Source organism: Phytophthora parasitica (assembly GCF_000247585.1).
Source record: "Phytophthora parasitica INRA-310 unplaced genomic scaffold supercont2.5, whole genome shotgun sequence".
Classification (NCBI taxonomy): domain Eukaryota; phylum Oomycota; class Peronosporomycetes; order Peronosporales; family Peronosporaceae; genus Phytophthora; species Phytophthora nicotianae.
Window position 1 is genome coordinate 1,326,580 of NW_008648991.1, and position 19,908 is coordinate 1,346,487.

General features: G+C 49.8%; 6 protein-coding genes across 9 annotated transcripts; 4 read left to right on the forward strand and 2 right to left on the reverse strand.

Annotated features, from left to right (window-relative positions):
* The first annotated feature begins 72 nt into the window (after positions 1 to 72).
* PPTG_04751 (hypothetical protein) lies at positions 73 to 10,795 on the forward strand. 4 transcript variants are annotated; one of them, XM_008897037.1, is made up of 4 exons: positions 73 to 1,898; positions 1,978 to 2,169; positions 2,236 to 3,864; positions 3,940 to 10,795. In XM_008897037.1, the coding sequence occupies exons 1-4, from the start codon at positions 480 to 482 to the stop codon at positions 10,726 to 10,728; spliced, it is 10,029 nt and encodes a 3,342-aa protein (XP_008895285.1). In that variant the 5' UTR covers positions 73 to 479; the 3' UTR covers positions 10,729 to 10,795. The 4 variants fall into 4 exon arrangements, with proteins under 4 accessions (XP_008895285.1, XP_008895287.1, XP_008895286.1 ...); XM_008897039.1 differs by having other exon boundaries at positions 73 to 2,169; XM_008897038.1 differs by having other exon boundaries at positions 1,978 to 3,864.
* Positions 10,796 to 10,882: 87 nt separating this feature from the next.
* On the forward strand, positions 10,883 to 11,802 carry PPTG_04752 (hypothetical protein; the record flags this gene model as incomplete). Its single annotated transcript, XM_008897041.1, has 2 exons — positions 10,883 to 11,548; positions 11,620 to 11,802. The coding sequence occupies 2 exons, from the start codon at positions 10,883 to 10,885 to the stop codon at positions 11,800 to 11,802; spliced, it is 849 nt and encodes a 282-aa protein (XP_008895289.1).
* A 97-nt stretch (positions 11,803 to 11,899) lies between these two features.
* Positions 11,900 to 13,319, forward strand: PPTG_04753 (hypothetical protein; the record flags this gene model as incomplete). Its single annotated transcript, XM_008897042.1, has 2 exons — positions 11,900 to 13,174; positions 13,233 to 13,319. 2 exons carry the CDS (start codon positions 11,900 to 11,902, stop codon positions 13,317 to 13,319), a joined length of 1,362 nt encoding a protein of 453 aa, XP_008895290.1.
* PPTG_04755 (hypothetical protein) lies at positions 13,129 to 15,910 on the reverse strand. The gene is made up of 6 exons (XM_008897043.1): positions 15,737 to 15,910; positions 15,491 to 15,658; positions 14,216 to 15,414; positions 14,107 to 14,148; positions 13,786 to 14,033; positions 13,129 to 13,715 (listed from the first exon to the last, which is right to left on the reverse strand). Exons 1-4 carry the CDS (start codon positions 15,902 to 15,904, stop codon positions 14,136 to 14,138), a joined length of 1,548 nt encoding a protein of 515 aa, XP_008895291.1. The 5' UTR covers positions 15,905 to 15,910; the 3' UTR covers positions 13,129 to 13,715; positions 13,786 to 14,033; positions 14,107 to 14,135.
* Positions 15,911 to 16,012: 102 nt separating this feature from the next.
* On the reverse strand, positions 16,013 to 16,462 carry PPTG_04756 (hypothetical protein). The gene is made up of 2 exons (XM_008897044.1): positions 16,298 to 16,462; positions 16,013 to 16,224 (listed from the first exon to the last, which is right to left on the reverse strand). The coding sequence occupies exons 1-2, from the start codon at positions 16,448 to 16,450 to the stop codon at positions 16,066 to 16,068; spliced, it is 312 nt and encodes a 103-aa protein (XP_008895292.1). The 5' UTR covers positions 16,451 to 16,462; the 3' UTR covers positions 16,013 to 16,065.
* Positions 16,463 to 16,574: 112 nt separating this feature from the next.
* Positions 16,575 to 19,888, forward strand: PPTG_04757 (hypothetical protein; the record flags this gene model as incomplete). Its single annotated transcript, XM_008897045.1, has 6 exons — positions 16,575 to 16,649; positions 16,721 to 16,795; positions 16,860 to 16,931; positions 17,004 to 17,108; positions 17,195 to 17,259; positions 17,311 to 19,888. 6 exons carry the CDS (start codon positions 16,575 to 16,577, stop codon positions 19,886 to 19,888), a joined length of 2,970 nt encoding a protein of 989 aa, XP_008895293.1.
* Positions 19,889 to 19,908: the final 20 nt, after the last annotated feature.

The window sequence follows — 19,908 nt, forward strand, 5'->3', positions numbered from 1 at the left end:
ACTTTTTTTTTTTTTTTTAGCTATTTCTAAACTATCGCTGTTTCTTAAAGGATTAGCATAATTTCTAACTCTCAGCTGCGCTCAACATTTCACCAAGATGAGAAACAGTTGGCTACACTGCAATCCATGTCTGCATTTTCCGCCGCGAACGAGCACTGAGCGAGCAGAGGTGGCATCAACTTGTCAGCCTCGTATGGAACAGGGAGGGCATGTCGCGGTTGAATAAACTCGTAATCCGTCGAGGTTGCTTTGGTGGTCGCACTGAGTTGAACTGAAAAAAAAACAATAAAAAAAACGGTAGCTCGCGACTTTTCGCACTCTCTGCCGCTCATCCGACCCGAATAAGCTGCAAGATCATCCGCGTCGGCCCTGGAGACCGAGAGAAATCCAGCAGCGCAAGGCTATCCGGGCAGGTTGCAGCGTCAGTAAGAGAAAAGAGAAACAAGCCGCAAGTCCAACGCCGAGTCGTCCACGCTACCATGGAGATGAAGCGCGTGGTGGCGCGCTTCATGGTGCACAAGGTGGGGAGCTTCGTGGTCAAGGAGCGTGTGTTGTGCTTTGGCGAGTATTCCTTCTCCACTGTGGATCGCGAGAATCAACAGGTGACCAACACTTGGCCCTATGAGGACGTGGACAGCGCCAACGTGCTGGAAGGAGAGACAGACTTTGTCATCCACACGCCACGCCACCGTATCAAGAAGACCGTGTACCGCTGCCACTTCCGCATGGAGGTGCTCGTGTGTCTGATGCGGCTACGTAGTCAGCACTACGCCAAGATGCCAGACGCGCCTCAGCCTCCTCCTGCTGAGCTACAGACGCTGACGTTTCAGAGTCTCAAGTACCACAAGAGCGGCATACACTCCGCGTGTGTCGTAGAGATCCGTCCGGACGGTATTTACCAGCGAGATACAGAGGGCGATGTCATGAGCCACATCCCGTACACGAGTCTCGTGTCCATTGACCTCATTTGCGACGATCATGAGGCTATTGGCTTAAATCACTCGGACAATTCCAGTTTATTCATTGTTCCAAAGCGGACTGAGCTCGCTCAAGCTATCAACAGAGTCATGAAGGCGTACGGAATGCAGATCAATGAATACCGTAAGAAAACAATGGAAGCGGCGCTGAAAGATGACGGGAAGGCATCATTGACCACTAGTGTGTCGTTTGAGTATCAAGTTTTAAAGGTATCGCAGTCGAACGAGTCCTCTGCAGCCCCACGGACTCTGTCTGTATCGGAGAAGTTCATTACGGAGTATGCAGACGCCAAGACGGTGATTTCCAGCCGTCCTTTGGCCAGAATTTACACGTTGATCATGTATCAAGACACGTTACAAGCCTTTGAAGTCGTGTATGTGGACGGCGTCAAGCGCAAGTATTATTCCGCTCAACGTGAAAAGATTGTATGCGAGTTATTGGCTTCTTGTCACGCGCTGGGGAACTTTCAGGTGGGAGTGGAGATGATGGAGATTGCGGACTCAGTGCGCATGATACCGCGCAAGATCATCCTGCAAGAAGGCAACAAGATTGCGAATACTGTGCCCAATGTGAACGTGATGGATCGTGAGCTCCGAGTCGCACAGGCGAATGTCTTGCAGTTACTTGCAGTGCATGGCTATCGCAAGACGGCGCGTACTCAGCGTCAACTGCCTCGTGGTCTCGACGAAGAAATGCATTCGTTGGCTTTGGAGCTTAATGCCAATACACCGACGTCCGGTGTGATTGCTCAGCCGAATAAGCCGTTCGATAAGGTGGTTTATGTCCTGGCACGAGAGCTACATGACATTGTTGGTCGGCACGGCGCGACGCACGACTTTGTGAGCACGTATCTTCAGTCGCTGTATCGCTTGACACTTGCACCGCCTGCTATTAACGAGTTCATGAAGATTCTGACAGAGGTACAGTGTTCTCTGTCTCGATAGCTTGCTGGGATGATAGACTTTAACTTCCTTGGTTTTTTTTTTGCTGTTATTAAAGCGTGGGGAAGAATACATTGGCACAATCTCGAAGGTTTTGATGAGCAAGAACTCGGTTGCTATCTACTGGATGTTCATGGTTCTGAGCCGGCTGATGGAGTCAAAAGCGCACAAGCTTCAATGTCGGCAACTGTTGTTGTCTAGCAGTGTCTTCATGATGACGCTTCTTTCATTGCTGGACGAAGATACCCTCGTAGGTTCACGAATTGATCACTGCTCCTGTTATTAAACTAACGTGCGCATTATGTGTTTTGTGTAGACGGGTGCGTTCTTGTCTGACCTACCGACGATGAAACTGTGTCAGTTTATTCTGCTCCTGGTGAAGGCGAACGTCGAGAAGCAGCGGAAACTCTCGGAAACTTTGTATCAACACCTGGCGACGAAGTATCGCATGATGCTACGGATTCTCTTCAGCTTTCCCGACTTAGCTACAGTGGAGGCCTGCGTGGGTATTCTCAGCAGAATGACGAAAAACCCAGCATTCCTGCACTTTGGCAACATGGGATCCCCATTACGGTCCAACGATGGGAAAATTCCAAGACAATCTCTCAGTTTTGGAGAGACACTGAACTTTGGTCCAGGCAGTCAGCGTGGAGCGCTATTGGATATACGATCTCGACCGCCCCTGTACTCTTCCAGAAGAAACAACTACGCATCAAGCCGAAACAACACGTTATCGTCATCGGAGTCAAATTCTAGTGGTGCATCTGGTCTCCCAGCGAACGTGGTGGTCGTTCAGAACCCGGAAGTGCTACTGAGGCAGTATCGTCAGTTCCTCGAAGCAGCTTGTGGATCCTTGAAGATGGGAATCGATCAGTACGACGACCCAGTTTTCTTGCGGCTCCGGTACCGATGCCGCAATGTTTTCTTGCAGGAACTTATGAGCCATTTGGTGGGTAATTTTGAGGAGTTCAAGCGCGTGTACAGTGTGGATTGCTGCCAGTTTAGCGGTTTCATCGGCACGGATGATGGGCAACGCGAAAAGACCAAATTTTACCTGACCCCGCGAGCGCTGATTGCTGTTCGAATCCTGACCAAGCATACGCATGAGTTCGAGTTCCGCACAATCGACGAGATCACTCAAGCAACGGCGATTCCAGATGCGTTCATACTCACGTTAAAGAGCAAACTCAAGTTCATTTACTCGGATCAAAGCAGCGAAATCGTGGAGAAAATGAAAGCTTTGGCTGGAGTTATTGGAATCCATCTTCGCTTCAAGACACGGGATAAACTTCCAAAGCAGCAAGTGGAAAAGCCACTGGATCAATCCGCTTTCCAGTCAAACGACTTATTTGATGTCCAGAGACGAACTGGCCGGCATGGATCTACTCATTTACGAAAGAAGAAGCTCTGTTTCGTTGACGGAACGATTGAAGAGTTCACTAACTGTTCGAAGAAGATATATGAGCTGAAGAATCTGCGTCGAGTCGTGGTTCCTGGGCTAGAAAGCGATGAAACACAGGCCGTGGTGGCGTTGGAATTCGCCGACAGCAGTCGCGTGGCGTATGTGCCGTATGACATGGAAAAGTTCCTGGCGGCGCTGTATGATGGCTATCGATATGTCGAAAATTATAATGTTTCGCTAAGCCGAGAGTTCCCCAACTTGAATCCGAGAATGTCTCCTAGAGCACTGTTGAAGGACGAGCACGAGCGCTTTCTCTATCTTAACCATGATGGACTCTATATTCCAGCTCATGCAGTTCTGGAGAAGGAGATTGAAATGATGAGTGTGGAAGGAGCGAGTATCACGTCTGCGACGAACAAGGTCGCATTTGCTCTCGACAGCTTGAATATGAATGTGGAGATTGAAGATTTTTCGGGGAAGTCCATGCGTGGTCGCTTGGAGAAGTTGTCTTTCAGTTCTTTGATTCGAGGGATACACAACTTGGTAAGAGTTGCTTATATAGTAATCACTGTTGGCTACGTATGACTAATACCCTTTCTTCTGGAACTGTTTGGACAGCTTGAGCATTCGTGCAAACCACCAATCCGTGCGAACGAAATTTGTGTGATTCTGGAAACGTTTTGCCGAATCAATGATGGTTGTTATCGAATATCGATGGAACAGTCTAACGGCGGGGCAATGGTAATGGTTCCAATTCTGGCTCAGATATTGGTCTCTGGCGATCCGATTGCAACCGTGTGGGCTGTAAATGGTCTCCACTCACTGATCGCTGACAAGTCGCGGTCAAATTCGCATCGAGCAGCTGAAAAGGCGATTCGCTTTCAAGTGTTTGAGCATACAAAGCTCATTTCTCTTTTGACTGGCCTTCTGGAGCAACGCAATCCGATCTCCACGCTGGTTATGCTGCAGCTGGTTCTGGATGTTCTGGTTGTTTCTCGTCATAGCACCGATAACAACCACTTTGATGCTATCGTGAAAGATCTTGGAGGAAAGTATACATTGTTGCTGGAGCTGGCGGCTCAAAACGTGAACGCAGGCTTGGCTGCTGCTATTATTTGCTTGTTGAAAGTGATTGTTGACCATGGAGATCATAAAATACGACGGCGAATCTGCGACTATGCGTTAGATTCAGGGCTTACTCTTAGGCATCTGCACAAGGCGTTCTTCCACCCGTCCGACAACGCGAAGGAGACGTATCAATATATTGCCAGCATCTGGGTGACTCATCACAAGGCATCTCATGAAATGCTGGTGAGGATTCTTCCTCATGGGTTTATTCGGATGATTTCCAGCCCGATGGTGCGCAAACTGTTAAAGAAACAGCGAGCGCGACAGACCGAGTCTGTGCGACGGAAGACCAAGCATCAATTGCAGAGCCAAGTTGACGGATCCGAGTGGTTTATTCGCCGCATGCAGCTCCAGATCGGAACTCTATTTGCTAGTGGTTCAGTCAAAGAAGCTCGAGTCAAGGAGGACTCGTCGCGCATGAATTATCCCGGAGAATCATCGACGGACATGGCGTTACTGTCGAGCATGGTGACCAAGGATTTCATGCTTCCCGACTTGCTTTGGAACGAAGCAACTCGAAACGAACTGAAAGCAGCTCTCACGTCTGCGATCGAAGACTTTGATCAGTTCAAAGCTAACCAAGCAGCTGCGTTGTCGTTGCTTGTTTCTAGAAAAGAAAACGTGGTACCTAAGTGGAACCACGCGCAGTTCTCGATGCGGTACGAAAGTATCGCTCAAGAGCTACAAGTTGACCGGTTTTACCTACGTGTGATTACGGAGAGGATAAACGATGGATCATTGCAACTGGCTGAAGTTGCCAAAATTGTTCGTGCGATGGAAGCTGGAACACATCGAGGTAAACTGAAGAACTCGAGCAGCCTCTTCTTTGCCAGTATGGATATCGCCAAAGATCCTGCCAAGTTCTTCAGTGAAGTGTATCAGTGCTGGTTGGAGCATCTTCATCTGAACAATATTCCGTTATCTGGAACAAACGATTGGTCTGCAAGTGGGAGCAACGGGTTTCCTCAGTTCACTGGCGCTACAGGCAGCGAACAGCACGGTCATTCCATGCTAAAGATCCTGATCGAGCTAGCTAACGTTTTCCCTGAAGCCCGCCCACTTACGAAACATCGGGCTCGATTTCTCACCGAGTTATTGCGAAATTCATATCTGGCGAGCGAGATCCAGGATATCGTGGAGTTAATGTCTGGATTAAGTTTGTCTGGAGACGCCTGCGCCGAGTTGTGTACGAAGAACCACATCCAAGTGTTGTTGTACATGTCGTTGCTGTCGCACAGGTGCCAGACTGCACCAATTGGAAGCGACATGACCAATGACAACGGCGAAATACCAATGATGGAATCATTTATAATGTCGGAGGGCAACGACACGTCCTCCGTTCCGATAGCAGAGCTTTCTTTGTACGAGGAATCACGGTATGCGCTTAGATGGACCATTAAACTCAAGACGGTGGGGAACGCTGACGAAGGCAGCGTGATTAAAGGCCCCATATCAGCGAACGAACTAAAGGAATATCTGGACGCTGACCCTTTCATCCGACATCGCCAGATCGACGCGCTGTATGTTTGCTGCTGCTCTACGCATGACAGCGACGAACATGTATGGAAATCGATGTTTGAGTATCCCGAATTGCGATGGATGGAGCTAACTGACGAGCCAATTGACACAAGCTGTGCGACGTTCGCCTTGAAGTCCCTGAGGAACTTTATGGTGAAAGACCAGCGCAAAGCATCTGTGATCAACAAACAATTGTGGCCTCCCCCTTTGGTGAATACTGTTGTCGCTAACACGTCCTCAATAGCCTTATTAGTTCAGCTGCTTCTCGTGAATGTCTCGAGCGTGCGGAGATACGTCTGTGAGATGCTGATGTCTCTGGGCGACGAGGAGCTGCAAGAAGTGTACAAATATGGCGCGTTTTACTTCATTCTGTCTTCAGTGGCGAATCCTAGAGGAGATAATAACGTACCGGCCTTCGTTCCGGAGGCGGCGCTACTAAAACGGATCCATCGAATCCAGCGATCATCGGAGCGATATGTGGGGCAGAGTTACTTGACGGACATGCTGCCTGAATCGCTCATTGGGGTATTGGACTCGGAGAGTCCTGAGAATTTCGCCGACGTATATACCGGTCGTAAGCGTGACAAGCGTGTTCTATGGTCATCAGCGATGAGGTTACATTTACAAGAGATGCTGGATGAGCACCTGCATGAGTTCAAGGAAAACTTGAAGATGAGCGTCACTACCAAATACGACTACACTCCGATACCTCCAATCTCTTACCTGGAGTTGTCTGGCGATGTCTACTGCAGTGGCTTCTACCTGTCGACGTTTAACCAGTCGAATTCGGATGCCGAAGAAGTGGATGATCCTGTGTTTATGATGAAGAGTATTGAAGAGAAGTGGCGATACTTGGCACGACGTCAAGCGGATGGTGTGGTGGACGATATGGATCATTCAAACGCATACAAACTCTTTGGCTGGAGCGAGGATATTACGTTTTCATCGTCAGATTTGCGTTCGCGTTATCGGGAATTGTGCAGACAGGAACTCGAAGTTACTGCAGTTCGCCAAGCGTTTGATTCATTATGTGCTGCTCTCGAACGCAAGAATGAGGCTGTTGGTGGGAAGACATCAGATGTTATCGAGCGTATCTTGAAGTCGCAACTGCAGTTGCTGGATAAGTACGGCTTCCAGTTTTTCTCCTACGAGTCGTCGACACTTGATCTTCTCATCCGCGTGCTGTCGTCTCGATCGGCGAAAGAGTCGAAATTCCGGACCCTTGCGATGGAAGTTTTGCAGCGTTTGCTCTCCGTTGCACCCCAGAATGGTCCACTTCTGGTTAAGATCGATGACAGTTGGGACGTCATTCTTGACTTGGTGGAAAGTTGTGCATACGGACACGACGTGGCAGCGAAGGAGAGCATGTTTTCCATTCTTAAATTGCTCTTAACTTCCGAAGAAGGGGTGCAGTCGCTACTAGAGGGAAGTAAATTCACGTCCTCCAACGATGTACGAGTGTCGAAGTTCGATTTCAGCACCTTTGGGGACGATGACAACACGTCGTTCTTTACTGCGACGGAGTACACATCTCAAAACGGAGCGGGTAGATCCAGACACGCCCAGCGCGTGTATTCGCTGCTAGATGATGTCATTCTTTCGTTCGAGAACATCCAACCGTGGCATATCCAAAAAATGTCGTTTGAAATCGCGTCTTCACTTTGTCGAAGTCACGAGCTGCAAGAACACATCATGGCTTCCACGCGGGTGTTTTGGAAAGGTCTCTATTTGATCCTGGCATCCGCTGAGAGTTTTGATACAGACCAGGAGAGTACGACTGCGTTGGCGAAACAGGAGCGTGATATGTTGGAGAGCGCATTCGGAGCTCTTCGATCGCTCGCTTTGGGACCGGATGGCAATAGTCGATCAGCTGGACTCGAAGCTTTAGCTAATCTCCTACCGATGGATTTTTTGGACCGCCTTGAGAAGCCAAATGGACATGACTTCTGTACTATTTTGCTGTCGGATATTCGTGAGCCGACCTGCATTTGGAACGAAACCACGCGAGCGGAACTCTCTCAACTTACGGAAGAATTTTGCACGGATCCTAATGGTGACGGGGTGTCGTTTTTGGAGAGTGCTACTCACTACATGTACGATTGCCTCAGCTCCGAGCCGTATGTTGGCGGCATCTATCTGCTGATATTGTTGGAGAAGTCAGAGGAAGGTCTACAAACCATCACAGAGGATACGTTGTACCCCACGACGGCGGTTGATTTCGTGGAGTCTCTCTTTTGTTTCCTGAATGAAAACAGAGACCCCAAGCTCGGCATTTACTCAGATACAATGCCAGCTTTGGATTGCTTGAGTCTTCTTTGCGACTTGCCTGCCTTCCGACCGGCTATTGTAGAGTGTCTGGAGCAACATGTTGATGACGAGGATGCAGTGAACGCTTCGATTTCGGTGGCAACGCTCGGTAGATATCTACTGCCATTTGATGGCGATGGTAAAGCCAAAGCCGCAGTATCAATATCGTCACGTCGGTCGCTGTCTACATATGGGTTTAAAGCCAAGACTGAGTCCGACGACGGCCCTACTGCGATGGAGACGGAGTTTGGAAATGTGGATTACTTGGCTCGACAAGAAATGGCGCTGCTGATCCTGAACAAAATCTGCGGGTTTGAGTGCAATTTGGAGCGGATGCTGGCTCCTTTCTGCCAGTTCACTTGGTGTCTTCAGGTTATTACGGATCATCTCGGATATGAGCAAGCATATTACGCGCTATCCTGCTTGGCTGAGCTGTGTGACACCTGTCTAGTAGTCGCCCAGTACGTGCAAGACAGTGGACTGTGGGTTGAGATCTTGGGCATCGCGCTTCAATCGAGACAGCACGTTCTGCATGAACATTTTCTCCGTGCTGAAGCACTACGAGAGCCTGCGTTTGAAGTGCTGTACGCGTTGCTGATGAAAGACTTGGAACTGCGTGAAAAGATGTACAGCGGACTATGTCGATTCCTTCCGTACCCGATCGTGTACCAGATTCATTTGGATCCAAACAAAGCCACCCGATTCTTTGATGACAACCACGACAAGAACGATTTGATCTGGAATTCTCACCGACGAACGGAAGTGCGTAAGAAACTCGATGAGGTGATTGTTCGGAATCGAATGGAGCGTTCAGTTGCCAAGCGAGATTCTGTTTTACTTGACGACGAGACGGATTATATTCCACTCCCGCACAACTTCGTGGCAGGTCTATACATTGATCGGTTCTTGTCTCGTCCAGACCCGGAGAAGCTGACAAACCCAGCGTACAATTTGGAGTTGCTGTTTCAGTTGTGGAGAACTCAACTGGATCAACTGTTGAGTTATAATCTGCAAAATCCACCTGACAACCTCAAGTCAGTGGCCGATGAAATCGACAAATACACTATGGCAATGACCCATATCTTGAGAGCGTCGCTGGATATAGACGAAAGCATCGCTAACAACCGCATTCCGGAGCAGATTGTCAAGCTGGTACGTCACTGTAATCAGCACTTGATCACGAGCTTCCCGTACCGTTGCGTGTTGCGAATCGCTCGACGGTTAGTGCAGTTCCCCGAGATCACCTCGAAAGAATTCGTGGAGATGCTTACTTGTCGTATCACCATGCAACACCCGGATATTCCATCTTTAATGAAGGTGCTTCGTCGAGTTTTAGAGGCGCGCAATGCTGCTTTGACAGAGAACGAGACGAAAGATGATCCCGAGTACTGGTTGAAAGACCTCAAGTATTATCCGCAGATGTTGGCGTTCTTGGAAGGGCTGGTCGAGAACAAGGAGCAGATCGATACTTCTCTTCTTTCCAACGTGAACCGCGTACTACGTATCATCCACGCGGAAGAACCCAAGGAAACACACTTGAAACAGATCTCTCGCAGCTTTATGGGACGCTGGCACAACTTCACACTGGAAAGCAGACCATCCATGCTACGTAACTCGATCAAGACGGGGTCAAAACCGCCAGTGACGGCGAGTACAAATATCAAGTCTACGAATCCCAACATGAGTACGCGAAGTTTCGATGTGGACGGAGCAAGAGCAGACATTGAAACTAATCGAAGCTTCAACGTGGATGTCGAGAGAGAGCCGTCCATCCGAGTCGATATCAAGGGGGTACCTGACGACCGTGAGATTGACATCGACGCCACTTTCATCCAAGCACCACCGAAGAGTATCAACTTCACTGGCGGCGCTGTCGAGTTGACAGAAGCCGTAGCTCCTCGCAGTTTCCGATACAAGGGCGAAGTCGCGCGTGATTCTCCGTTGCCATCGCCCACGTCGGTCCGCTACTCGACGCTAGGAGCTCGATACGAGCCGATCGACTCGCAGTATCACTCCAAGAAGGCAGCCGAGTATGACGAACATGAAGATGATGAGGATATCTTCGCTACTCGACCACGTCGTGGAAGTTTACCACTAAAACCGGACGATGTGGACGTGAAGAAGATTAAAGGTAATGGCATCGCTCCCACTGCTGTAGGCGACATCCCTATGAGCAACATCAACGTCAGCAACTTCATCTCTCAAGCGCCAACCACTCGAAGACGCGACCAATCGGAGATTCCGTCAGATGCCACGTCGTATTTGAGTCGACAGAGTGGAATGAGTGGTATCAACTCGGAGCGACGCTATTCTTTGCTGGATTCCTGGAAGGCTCCGTCATCTGCAGCGCCAAATTCATCACTGACGTCGCTCACCATCTCTCGTCGAGGCCGTCGCGCTGCGGCGGTGTATAGTCGTCATAAGTCCAAGAAGAAGAGATGGTTCAACAGATAGTTGAAGTGCATAGATTTAATTTTTACATTTTTCTCTAAATTTCAAAATTATTTGTTGAAGTTGACAATCACTCTGCCGTGTCCGGAAGGTAAGACGCGTTGATGCCGCTCCTGGCGCTCTCACTGTGCGTGTCTAAGTAGATTGTAAGGCTGCGATGAGCTGGCAACAGAATGCGGTAAAGCAGCGCACATTTGGGACCCCAAGATGCCTGGAAGAGAGAGATTCTGGCTCTCCGAGTGGAGACAGCAGGATCCTTCGCTACATCAAGACACTTACAAGTCACCAGACGAATGCCAAGCAACAACGAATGGATCAGTATCTGCAGAAGGTCAAACATACGCACCCGACAGAGGACGTGAAAGGCTTGAAACCTCTTCGGTACTCAACGACGACGAATGAGCGCCAAAATGCATCCGCCCCGACGTTTAGAGCTCCAGCGACGAGTATGTGGAAGGAAGCGATACCAAGAGAGCAACAAAAGCTGTTGGAATCAAATAAATCTAGTTATCGGCGACCGAAGCGTTCGTGTGACGGAGATCAAGGCAACAGACAGATGAAGAAGGCGAAGCGAGCACCTACCAAGCAGCAGGTCGCGGCGGTTGACGCATTGGATCGATTTAGGCTCAAAAGTACCCCGTTGCAGATCAAGTCACAGACAAGGGGAGAGATTTCTGGTAGCAAGATATCCCAGCACACTACACTACCGGCTGATGCTCAACACATTAAACTCCAAGTCGCCGCCACTCAACCACAAATGCCACTAAAGTCTAAGCTTGGCAATGCTAACGTGAATAACCGCGAAGTGACGCGTCCCGTTCAGGTTTGCCCGTACACAGTAGATCTAGAAATATCACCAGGTAATTTAAGCTGACACTAACGTTGTTGGTGAAGCCGTCTCCAGCCAAGGAATCTATAGCTCGTCCAGTTGCACCTCCAGCTCGTGACGAGTGGGCCAACTCAAACCAACACGCCAGTTTCCTGCCAACAGAGACACAAACCCTCGACTCTGAGCAGGAAGACTTCGTTACCACTTTCCACCATCTAAGCGCCATCATGGAGTCGATTTACTTTTGAATTGATAAGCATAACGCCCATCAACCCTTGAGCTAGTCGCTTGCAAAAGGTCGCGACTAGTGACTTCGTCCTGCAGCAAAAACAATTCGTCATCAAGATGCAGCCTCACGCTTGCTTGCTCTTGGTGGTGATGGTAGTGCGATACTGGATGCTGTCAAGTGGCGACCATCTAGTCGCTCGAGCCAGCGATCTCAGTAATGAATATCCATCATCAATGTCACTGTGTGGAGAGAATCTAGCCAAGGAGACCGGCATTCTTAACGATCTCTACTACGTGTACTACCAATCGTCCGCCAAAAGAAATGGTGTTCCTGTGCTTCTGTGGCTCTCTGGCGGTCCTGGTTGCTCTGGGCTTGTCGCGTTGCTATTCGAGAATGGGCCTTGCTCATTTGACGACGAAACCGACACAATCTCCCTCAATCCGTACGCATGGACTGGCCTCGCTCATGTTATCTACCTCGACCAGCCTAAAGGCACAGGATACAGTGATGGAGACCATGGAATTACGCGTCCTTGGTCACTTGACGGTGCAGCTGACGACATGCACGAGTTCCTCCGCCTATTCTACCAGCAACATCCAGAGCTCAAAACGAACGACTTTTACATATTCGGAGAGAGTTATGCTGGTCATTACGTACCAGACCTAGCAGCCAGACTGCTCAAAGACAGCTCAATTCCAGTGCTGAAAGGCATAGCGATCGGGAATGGCGTCGTGTCCACAACTGCCTGGGTCGAGTCAATGATTCCTTTCTTCAAAGCAAACGAATACGGCTACGATTTCCTTGGCTCGAATGAAAAAATATTCCAGATTTTTCGTGATCAGTTCGATTCAGCGCTTGCAAGGTGCAGGAGTGGAAATGCCAGCTCTGACTGCAGTGAGGCTCTGCAGAGCCTCACGGACTTTGAAGGAGCAGTTTCCTCCTCAGTCTGCAACCTTGGCCGGAACGTGTATGATGTGCGACGCGAATGCCATTATGACGATGCCCTCCAATTATGTTATCGTTTTTCTCGTCTCCAGGCATTTGTCAACACCCCGATCACAGCTTCGTACTTTGGTCAAGTCGCTCACGAATGGAGATTGTGTTCTGCCGGAGCACTCCCGGAATTGGCAGAAATGGATCAACTTGAGGAGAGTGAGTCGAATGTCGCTCGAGTTCTTGAATGTGGTGTTAGAGTGCTTGTTTACGGCGGTGACGCAGATACAGTCGTTAATTGGATGTCCCAGGACTCGTGGACACGCGCTCTGTTATGGCAGCATCAAGCGGAATTCAGCTCCGCCACTTTTAGTGAACAAAAGTTCGACGGTCAACCGATCGGCCGTATACGGACGTCACACGGTCTCAGCTTCATGAAAGTCTATAACGCCGGCCACGTACGTAAAGATATCCACACTCCCCTGCATTATTTACTAATATATCTTGTGTATGTAGATGGTTCCTCATGACCAGCCTGCCATGGTGTATGAGATGGTTCGAAGCTTCCTGTACGATGGTCCAAGCGTCGGCATGTTCAGTTAATTAACCCTCAAAGACCTACATTAAAACATGCACTTTAGAATTAAAAACAATTAAAAGCTCTGAAATCGGCAGCCTTCTATCCCCTGCAGTGTTGCTCCTCGTTGCACGACAGACAGAACACGCGGTCGAACTGCTCGTCGCAGTTGAGTGTCGAGCACAGCGAGCAAAAGACGCTGCAGCACGCGTCGCACTCACGACGGCAGCAGTCGCCCATCTGCCGCTCGCAGTGGCTGCAGCGTTGCATCTGGCTGGTACTGAATCGACGTTTGGCGCTCTCACATACGGAGCAACACGCGCGTGGTGCTTCGCTTTTAGTGGCGAACAGGCGACCGATGCTGCTGTGCTTCTTGATACGCGCATTGGTGATGGCGGCCGACATCATGCGGCTCAGCGCGTCTGAGATGTGTGTTTCGACAGTCAGTTTCAGTGTTAAAACAAAGATGTCAGCAGGGTATAAGACACGCACCGACGGGTACAGAGCGGTCTCGGCAGCGCTTGGCGGACGCGTGTGGTGGCTTCCAGGGCGACATGGAGGCCCACAAAGACGACGGGGGCGGCGTCATACCTACAGCATCCATGTCGCAGTCTTCCATCGTGCTCTCATCGCGTGCGCGCTTCATTTCGGAGCTTGTTTTGACAGGTAAACTCAGCGAAACGTGCAGGCCACGCGCTAAAACGGAAGTGAGCATGCTGATGGCGGGAAGCAATTGGCGCCTATTCAATAAAGTACGAAAATCCTCTATCAAAATCAACTCAAATCCTACGTAGTACACAGTATACGACATACAAAAACAAGTGTAAAACAAAGTCTATTGATCAGTGCTTCCAGCTGGACACAGAAACGAGTGGAAATTAGTGACCATACAACTTCAACGGCAACAAGCAACTCCACGTACATCTTAATGGTGCGATCCTTGCTGCCGGAGGCCACCATGTCGCCGTTCGGGCTCCAGTCCAGCGCGTACACCTCGTCAGCATGTCCGGATAGCGTTGTCTTGGCATTCTTAGGCTCGCTGAGCTCCCACACCTTCACCGTCGAGTCTTTGCTAGCCGTCACGATCAAGCGCGAGTCACTGGACCAGCATACCTGGTACACAGCGCCCACGTGGCCCGTGAGGGTAGCCACAAACTTGCCCGTTTGACCATTCCAGATCTTGACTTCCTTGTCGAAGCTGGCGCTGGCGAAATATCGTCCGTCTGGAGAAAAGCTCAGGTGGTTCACTGGCTGCTGGTGGCCCGTGAGACGCGCCAGCGGCTTCTTGCTCTCCGATGGCTCCCAGAAGAACAGCGTGAAGTCATCTGAACCGGAGACCAGACGCTCTGGCTGGCCCTTGCGCACCTCCTGGTATCGCTTCAGTGCTGCCTGCTGCATCTCCTCACGCGACGCGAAGCCTTTGGTGTTGTGACCGAACGGACCCGAACGGCAGACGTAGTCCACATTCAGCGCCAGCGTGTTGATACGGTGACCGTGTCCGATCAGCGTACGCACGAGTTTGCCCACGTGCTCGCCTTCCATTGCCCAGACTTTAATTGTTCGGTCACGGGACGCACTGTATAGCAAACCTTCACCTCCCCATTTGATGCACTCTACTGAGTCCGTGTGGCCGGACAACGAGGCGATGGATCGACCTGTACGAGCGTTCCACACTTTGATCGATCCGTCCTTCGAAGAACTCGCGAAACGCTCGCAAGTGGCGTTGCGGTGCATGGGCTCCCAGGTCAACGAGTTCACCCACTGCTTATGGCCCTTCATGGGCTGGCCGATCTGCTTGCCTGTCAGCGGGTCCCATAGACGAATTTCACCGTTACGGTCAGCCGAAGCAAAGCGCGTTCCGTCGGGCGACCAAGCCGTACACAACACGTGGTTCTTGTGTCCACGACCCGTGTGCTTTGGCATGCACGTGTTGGTGTCCCAGAAGCGCACGGTGGCGTCGCCTCCTCCACTGGCCAATCTCTTGCCATCAGGGCTAAAGCTCACGTGTAGAATAGCTTCCGAGTGTCCCTGTAATGTATCGCTGCAACGGGTGACTGGACGCACACGGAATGCCGCCAAAGGTTGGAACGTGATGGTCAACGCCGTCTCCGTCGACAATTTCTGCATGATAATATCAACACGAGTTAGAATTTCCTCACTGGCTGCAGCAGTACAACACATCAGATTGCTTACGCACCAGTTCCTCGACTGTAGCCTTAAGTGACGTTGTCACCTCCGTCTCACCGATGAAAAGCGAGTACGGCACGCGGTTCTTGCCGTTCTGCAGCAGCTCGTTGACCAATTCTTCCATCTGACGGACATTGGAGCTCATAGGAATCTCCAACTGTGGTCCCACATTTGTACCCTGTCCAAACGTACGAGAAACCCAGCAGAGTTAGCGTTTCTAGTTGCAATTAGTTGAAAAAAGTGCCAACAATCTCACATCTTCGCTCTGGAACTGGGCAATTGCGGACGTCCCAGTCTCGTCATCCGAGTCTTCTTCGTCGTCACTGATGTTCGAGTTCTCCGGCTTCATGGCTGCGTCTCCATCAGCGCTGGAACCGGTGGGCTCGTGCTCCACCTTCATCTTCTTGGCAACGTGCGTGACCATAGCTGCTCAAATAACAAATGTGGCAAAAAACTGTTGGCTATCGCGAAAATTCGAGTTTTGACCAATCAACAGTCATTGAACGAGTTGAAGTGAAAAGCAGCAACTTGCACGACAGGCAAAATGTGTTCGAATGTCTTATGGTGTTTTAACTCGATGTACTGCTATCCTGCTTTGTAGATCATCACGGCCTTCTCGTTGTAGTAGAAGAAGACAAAGTTCCTTGTCACGTGGGTCACGAAAGAGCCGAAGTTGCGTCCGATACACACCACCCAATGGGGATCCCATGCCTCGTCCAAGTGAGCTTTAATCTCCTCACACACCTAATACCAGGCAGCAAGAATGCGTCACTACATTATTGGAATTTAGAGCCATAGACGCAGTAAATAAACTCACCGCCAAGCCATTCTTCTCCCATTCCTCAGTGTCATACTTACCCAGTCGTGACGTGACGTGCTTGATCGCATCTTCCAGTACATCGTCTTCCATATCGCAGGGCATCTTGACCTTGGCGCCCCACATGTGCTGCCAACTCGGAGCCTCGCCCATTTTCGCAAACTGTATCAAAAATCGCTCTTACCAAGGGATCGCGACGTTTCACGTCACTGTTTCTATCATTTAGAAATGGCTACATCTTGAGGTCGTGAAACGACGTAGTGCAATTGACTCCACCATGACGAGGCGGCTAATGAGTCGGCGTGGCAACAGCGCCAACCACTCTCAGGTGACGCCGTACCAGCAAATAGAAGTGAGGAATTATCGGAATATCACCGTGGTAGTGGTTTAAATACTGAATGATGTCTCTGTGCTATGCTGTAGTTGGACGATGGCTGGCGAGAATGGGAAAATACCAAGCAAGAGCTCGTGTTGGTGAAGAGACAACTAGCCGAGAAGGTATGCGTATAAAATATTGCACTGTATTGGATTGCTCAATTAATACGGAATTGTGTTTCGGTAGGATGCACTTATAGTGCAGTTGAAGACTGCATCTCGCAGATTAGAGGAAACGCTGCGCAAGAAAGAAAAAGATGTACGACACGCACTTTGCATCCGTCCACAACAATGATATGTCTTATACCCTTTGGTATGATGTGAAAACTAGTTGCAAGCTGCGTTCGCTATATTACGGTCACCTCAAGATGCTAAGACAACCAAAACCCGCAAGCAGGAGCTGATTGACCGCTTGGTCTCCGAATGTTTACAGAAGGTATGGCAACGCTATAGATTTTAGCTTTAATCAAAGCGTCCTTAGTGATCCATTGTAGTCTGATGCCCTCGGTTTTGGTTAGATAGGCTGCGACTTCTGAAGCGCTGGTAGAGGAACGAAGACGAGAGCTCGACAAACTGAAGTACAGCAGGTAGGCAACTTCATTTCATGCTGTGTAGTTATTCACTGACGCGCAGAATAGTAAATTTCTTCGCTTTCAGGAACTGGAGATTGAGATCGAAGAGTGTCACACAGAGATCGAGCGTCTTCGTGCAAAGTTGGCGTTGACATCTGCATCCTCACCGACAGCAATCGTTGGGAAACTCAAAGTTTCGTCTGTGCCACTGACACCAAAAGATACAGTAGCGATCACTGGTACCTTGTCGAAGAAAGCCAAGCTGGATCCGTTGGGCGTACATGAAGATATTAGCCCAGATAATAGGCAAAATGCGAATGCCTCCACCAATTTGAGCGCGACCAGAATGCCCCCCGTCCAGACTGCTACAGGTCAAGTTCGTGTGGTTCCGCTCGCCAAGTATCACCAACGAGAGGGTTTTGTCTCCAAAACCCGTAGACGAGCACTCGAAGCTGAATATTACAAGCAAGTTCGACTTGCACAGCTGGAAGTTGAGTGTGAATTGGAGGAAAACCTGCATATTCGAGCAGCCCGGGAAGCAAAAAGACTTCACGCCGTCGAGCAGCAAGACTGGCAGAAGGAAACTATTGTCGATAGTGCAAGTTCTCAACACTCGACTACGGAAACTGGGACAAACAGCGATAAACGGACTGATGATCGCGATGATCTACCACAAATTGAAGCTAACTCTGGCAAACCGGATACAGCTTCACAAGAAATAGGCGAAAATGAACATACGAGTGTTGACTCAATCGATAAGGAAGTTGACATAGCCACTAGAGCTCCAGTTGAGCATTCAGCAGGAAACACTGCGCAAGCTGAGTCTGTCGAAACTACTGTGACAGTAGAATCAGCGGAAAACCAAGTGGAGACAACTGAGGAAGGCAATGGAAACGGGGAAGCTAGCGAAGAGTTACAAAATGTGCAGAAGACGTATGAGGACGATGAATTTGATGATAATGATGACAATTCCAAAGAAACGGGCCCTGGAGGTGAATATAATGGTTGGAATGTGGATCCGAACCCGCAGAACGGACACCAGTCCGATAGCATTGAGAAAAAAGATGCCGAACTTAGCCAACAACCCGATGACAGCGACGATGGCAATTCAAAATCTGCGATCTGGAATGCTGATCCCACAGCCTCTCCAGAAGCAGATATACCAAGTGAAGCTGAAGCCGACAGAGTGGTGTGGAACGCAGATCATCATCCTGGAGGCTCAGATGAACCGATGGACGATGTATCCGTTGTCAATAGCGATGACGAAGGTCATGCATATGACGATTCAAAGGAATATGATGGAAAACATGACGAGATCTCCAAAGACACAAGATCTGTAGGCGAATATAATGCTTGGAACGTGGATCCGAATTCACAGAGCGATCGCTTGACCGATAGTAAAAATACCGATCTTAATCAACAAGCCGGGAACAACGAAGCTGATGTCGACAGGGTTGTGTGGAATGCGGATCCACATGTTGACGGCTCAGATGCAGTAAAGACTGATGCATCGGTTGTCAATAGCGATGAGGAAGACCTCGCACAGGATGATTCAGTGGAACACGAAGATCCAATACCGAAGAAGGACAATCCTGCGAGCAATGCCTGGAACTTAGATCCCAGCCCTCCCGTCCCCACTGATGCAAACCTCGCAGACTCAGTGGCTTCATATGAAGCGGAAGAGCAAAGTCCAAACGTTATTGACACCAATACGGATGTAAATGTCTGGAATGTAAACCCGATTCCAGCGTCAGATCCCACTCATACAGCTGAAAACATGACGGAGGCGATCGATGGCGGACGCCCAGCCGTAGCGGATCAGCCTGGTTGGAATATTGACCCTGATCCTGCGGCTGCAGCAGCTTCAAACCCTGAGGTACCTGCACCACATAAAGACACTACTGATGACTACCGAGCAGAACTTGTTGAAAACAACCCCGACGATAGTAACGCTATAGTAGGTTCCAACCCCTCGGACTCTGCGCCCGACGAGGAAAATGACGAAAATCCGTGGAATTTGGACCCCACCTTAGCACCATCAATCACGGAGGATAAGGGCGACAACGAAGACCCGTTGCAAAATGGAGAATTACCCTTATCAGGAGCTGCTGAGCTGTCTTCTAGGGTTGGAAGCGCACAGGGTGATTCAGACCACGGCGCTGTCGATCTTGAAGAAGACACAAATAATGCCTGGAATCTAGATCCAACTGCCCCCACTGCCGTCCTAATGCCTGATGTGGATGGTAGTAACTCTCCTAGTGGTGAAGAGGTAATCGAGAGAAATGTGTGGAACTTAGACCGACACACTGGAGATGCCAGCGAAGCTACGGACACATTCAACGAAGCAACAGGCCTGGAAACTACACAGGAAGATGAGGTTGCACCAATCCCACCAACGGTGGCAGACGCACTCCCAGCGGGTGCCGGTGAAGAAGGCCCCACTCCAATTTATCAAGAAACACCTGACGAGTCTTCAAACGATCCAGATACGCCAGTTATTGACGGTGATGCCGATATGACAGCAGCTTCTGAACCCAATAGCGAGGCTAGTTATCATAGCTCCCCTCGAGAGCTCGAAGACGACGCTACTCCAGAGTACACGCCGCCGTCAACTGAACGCGACTCAGATGCAGACGACGACTAAATTCAATAGACCACGTCAGA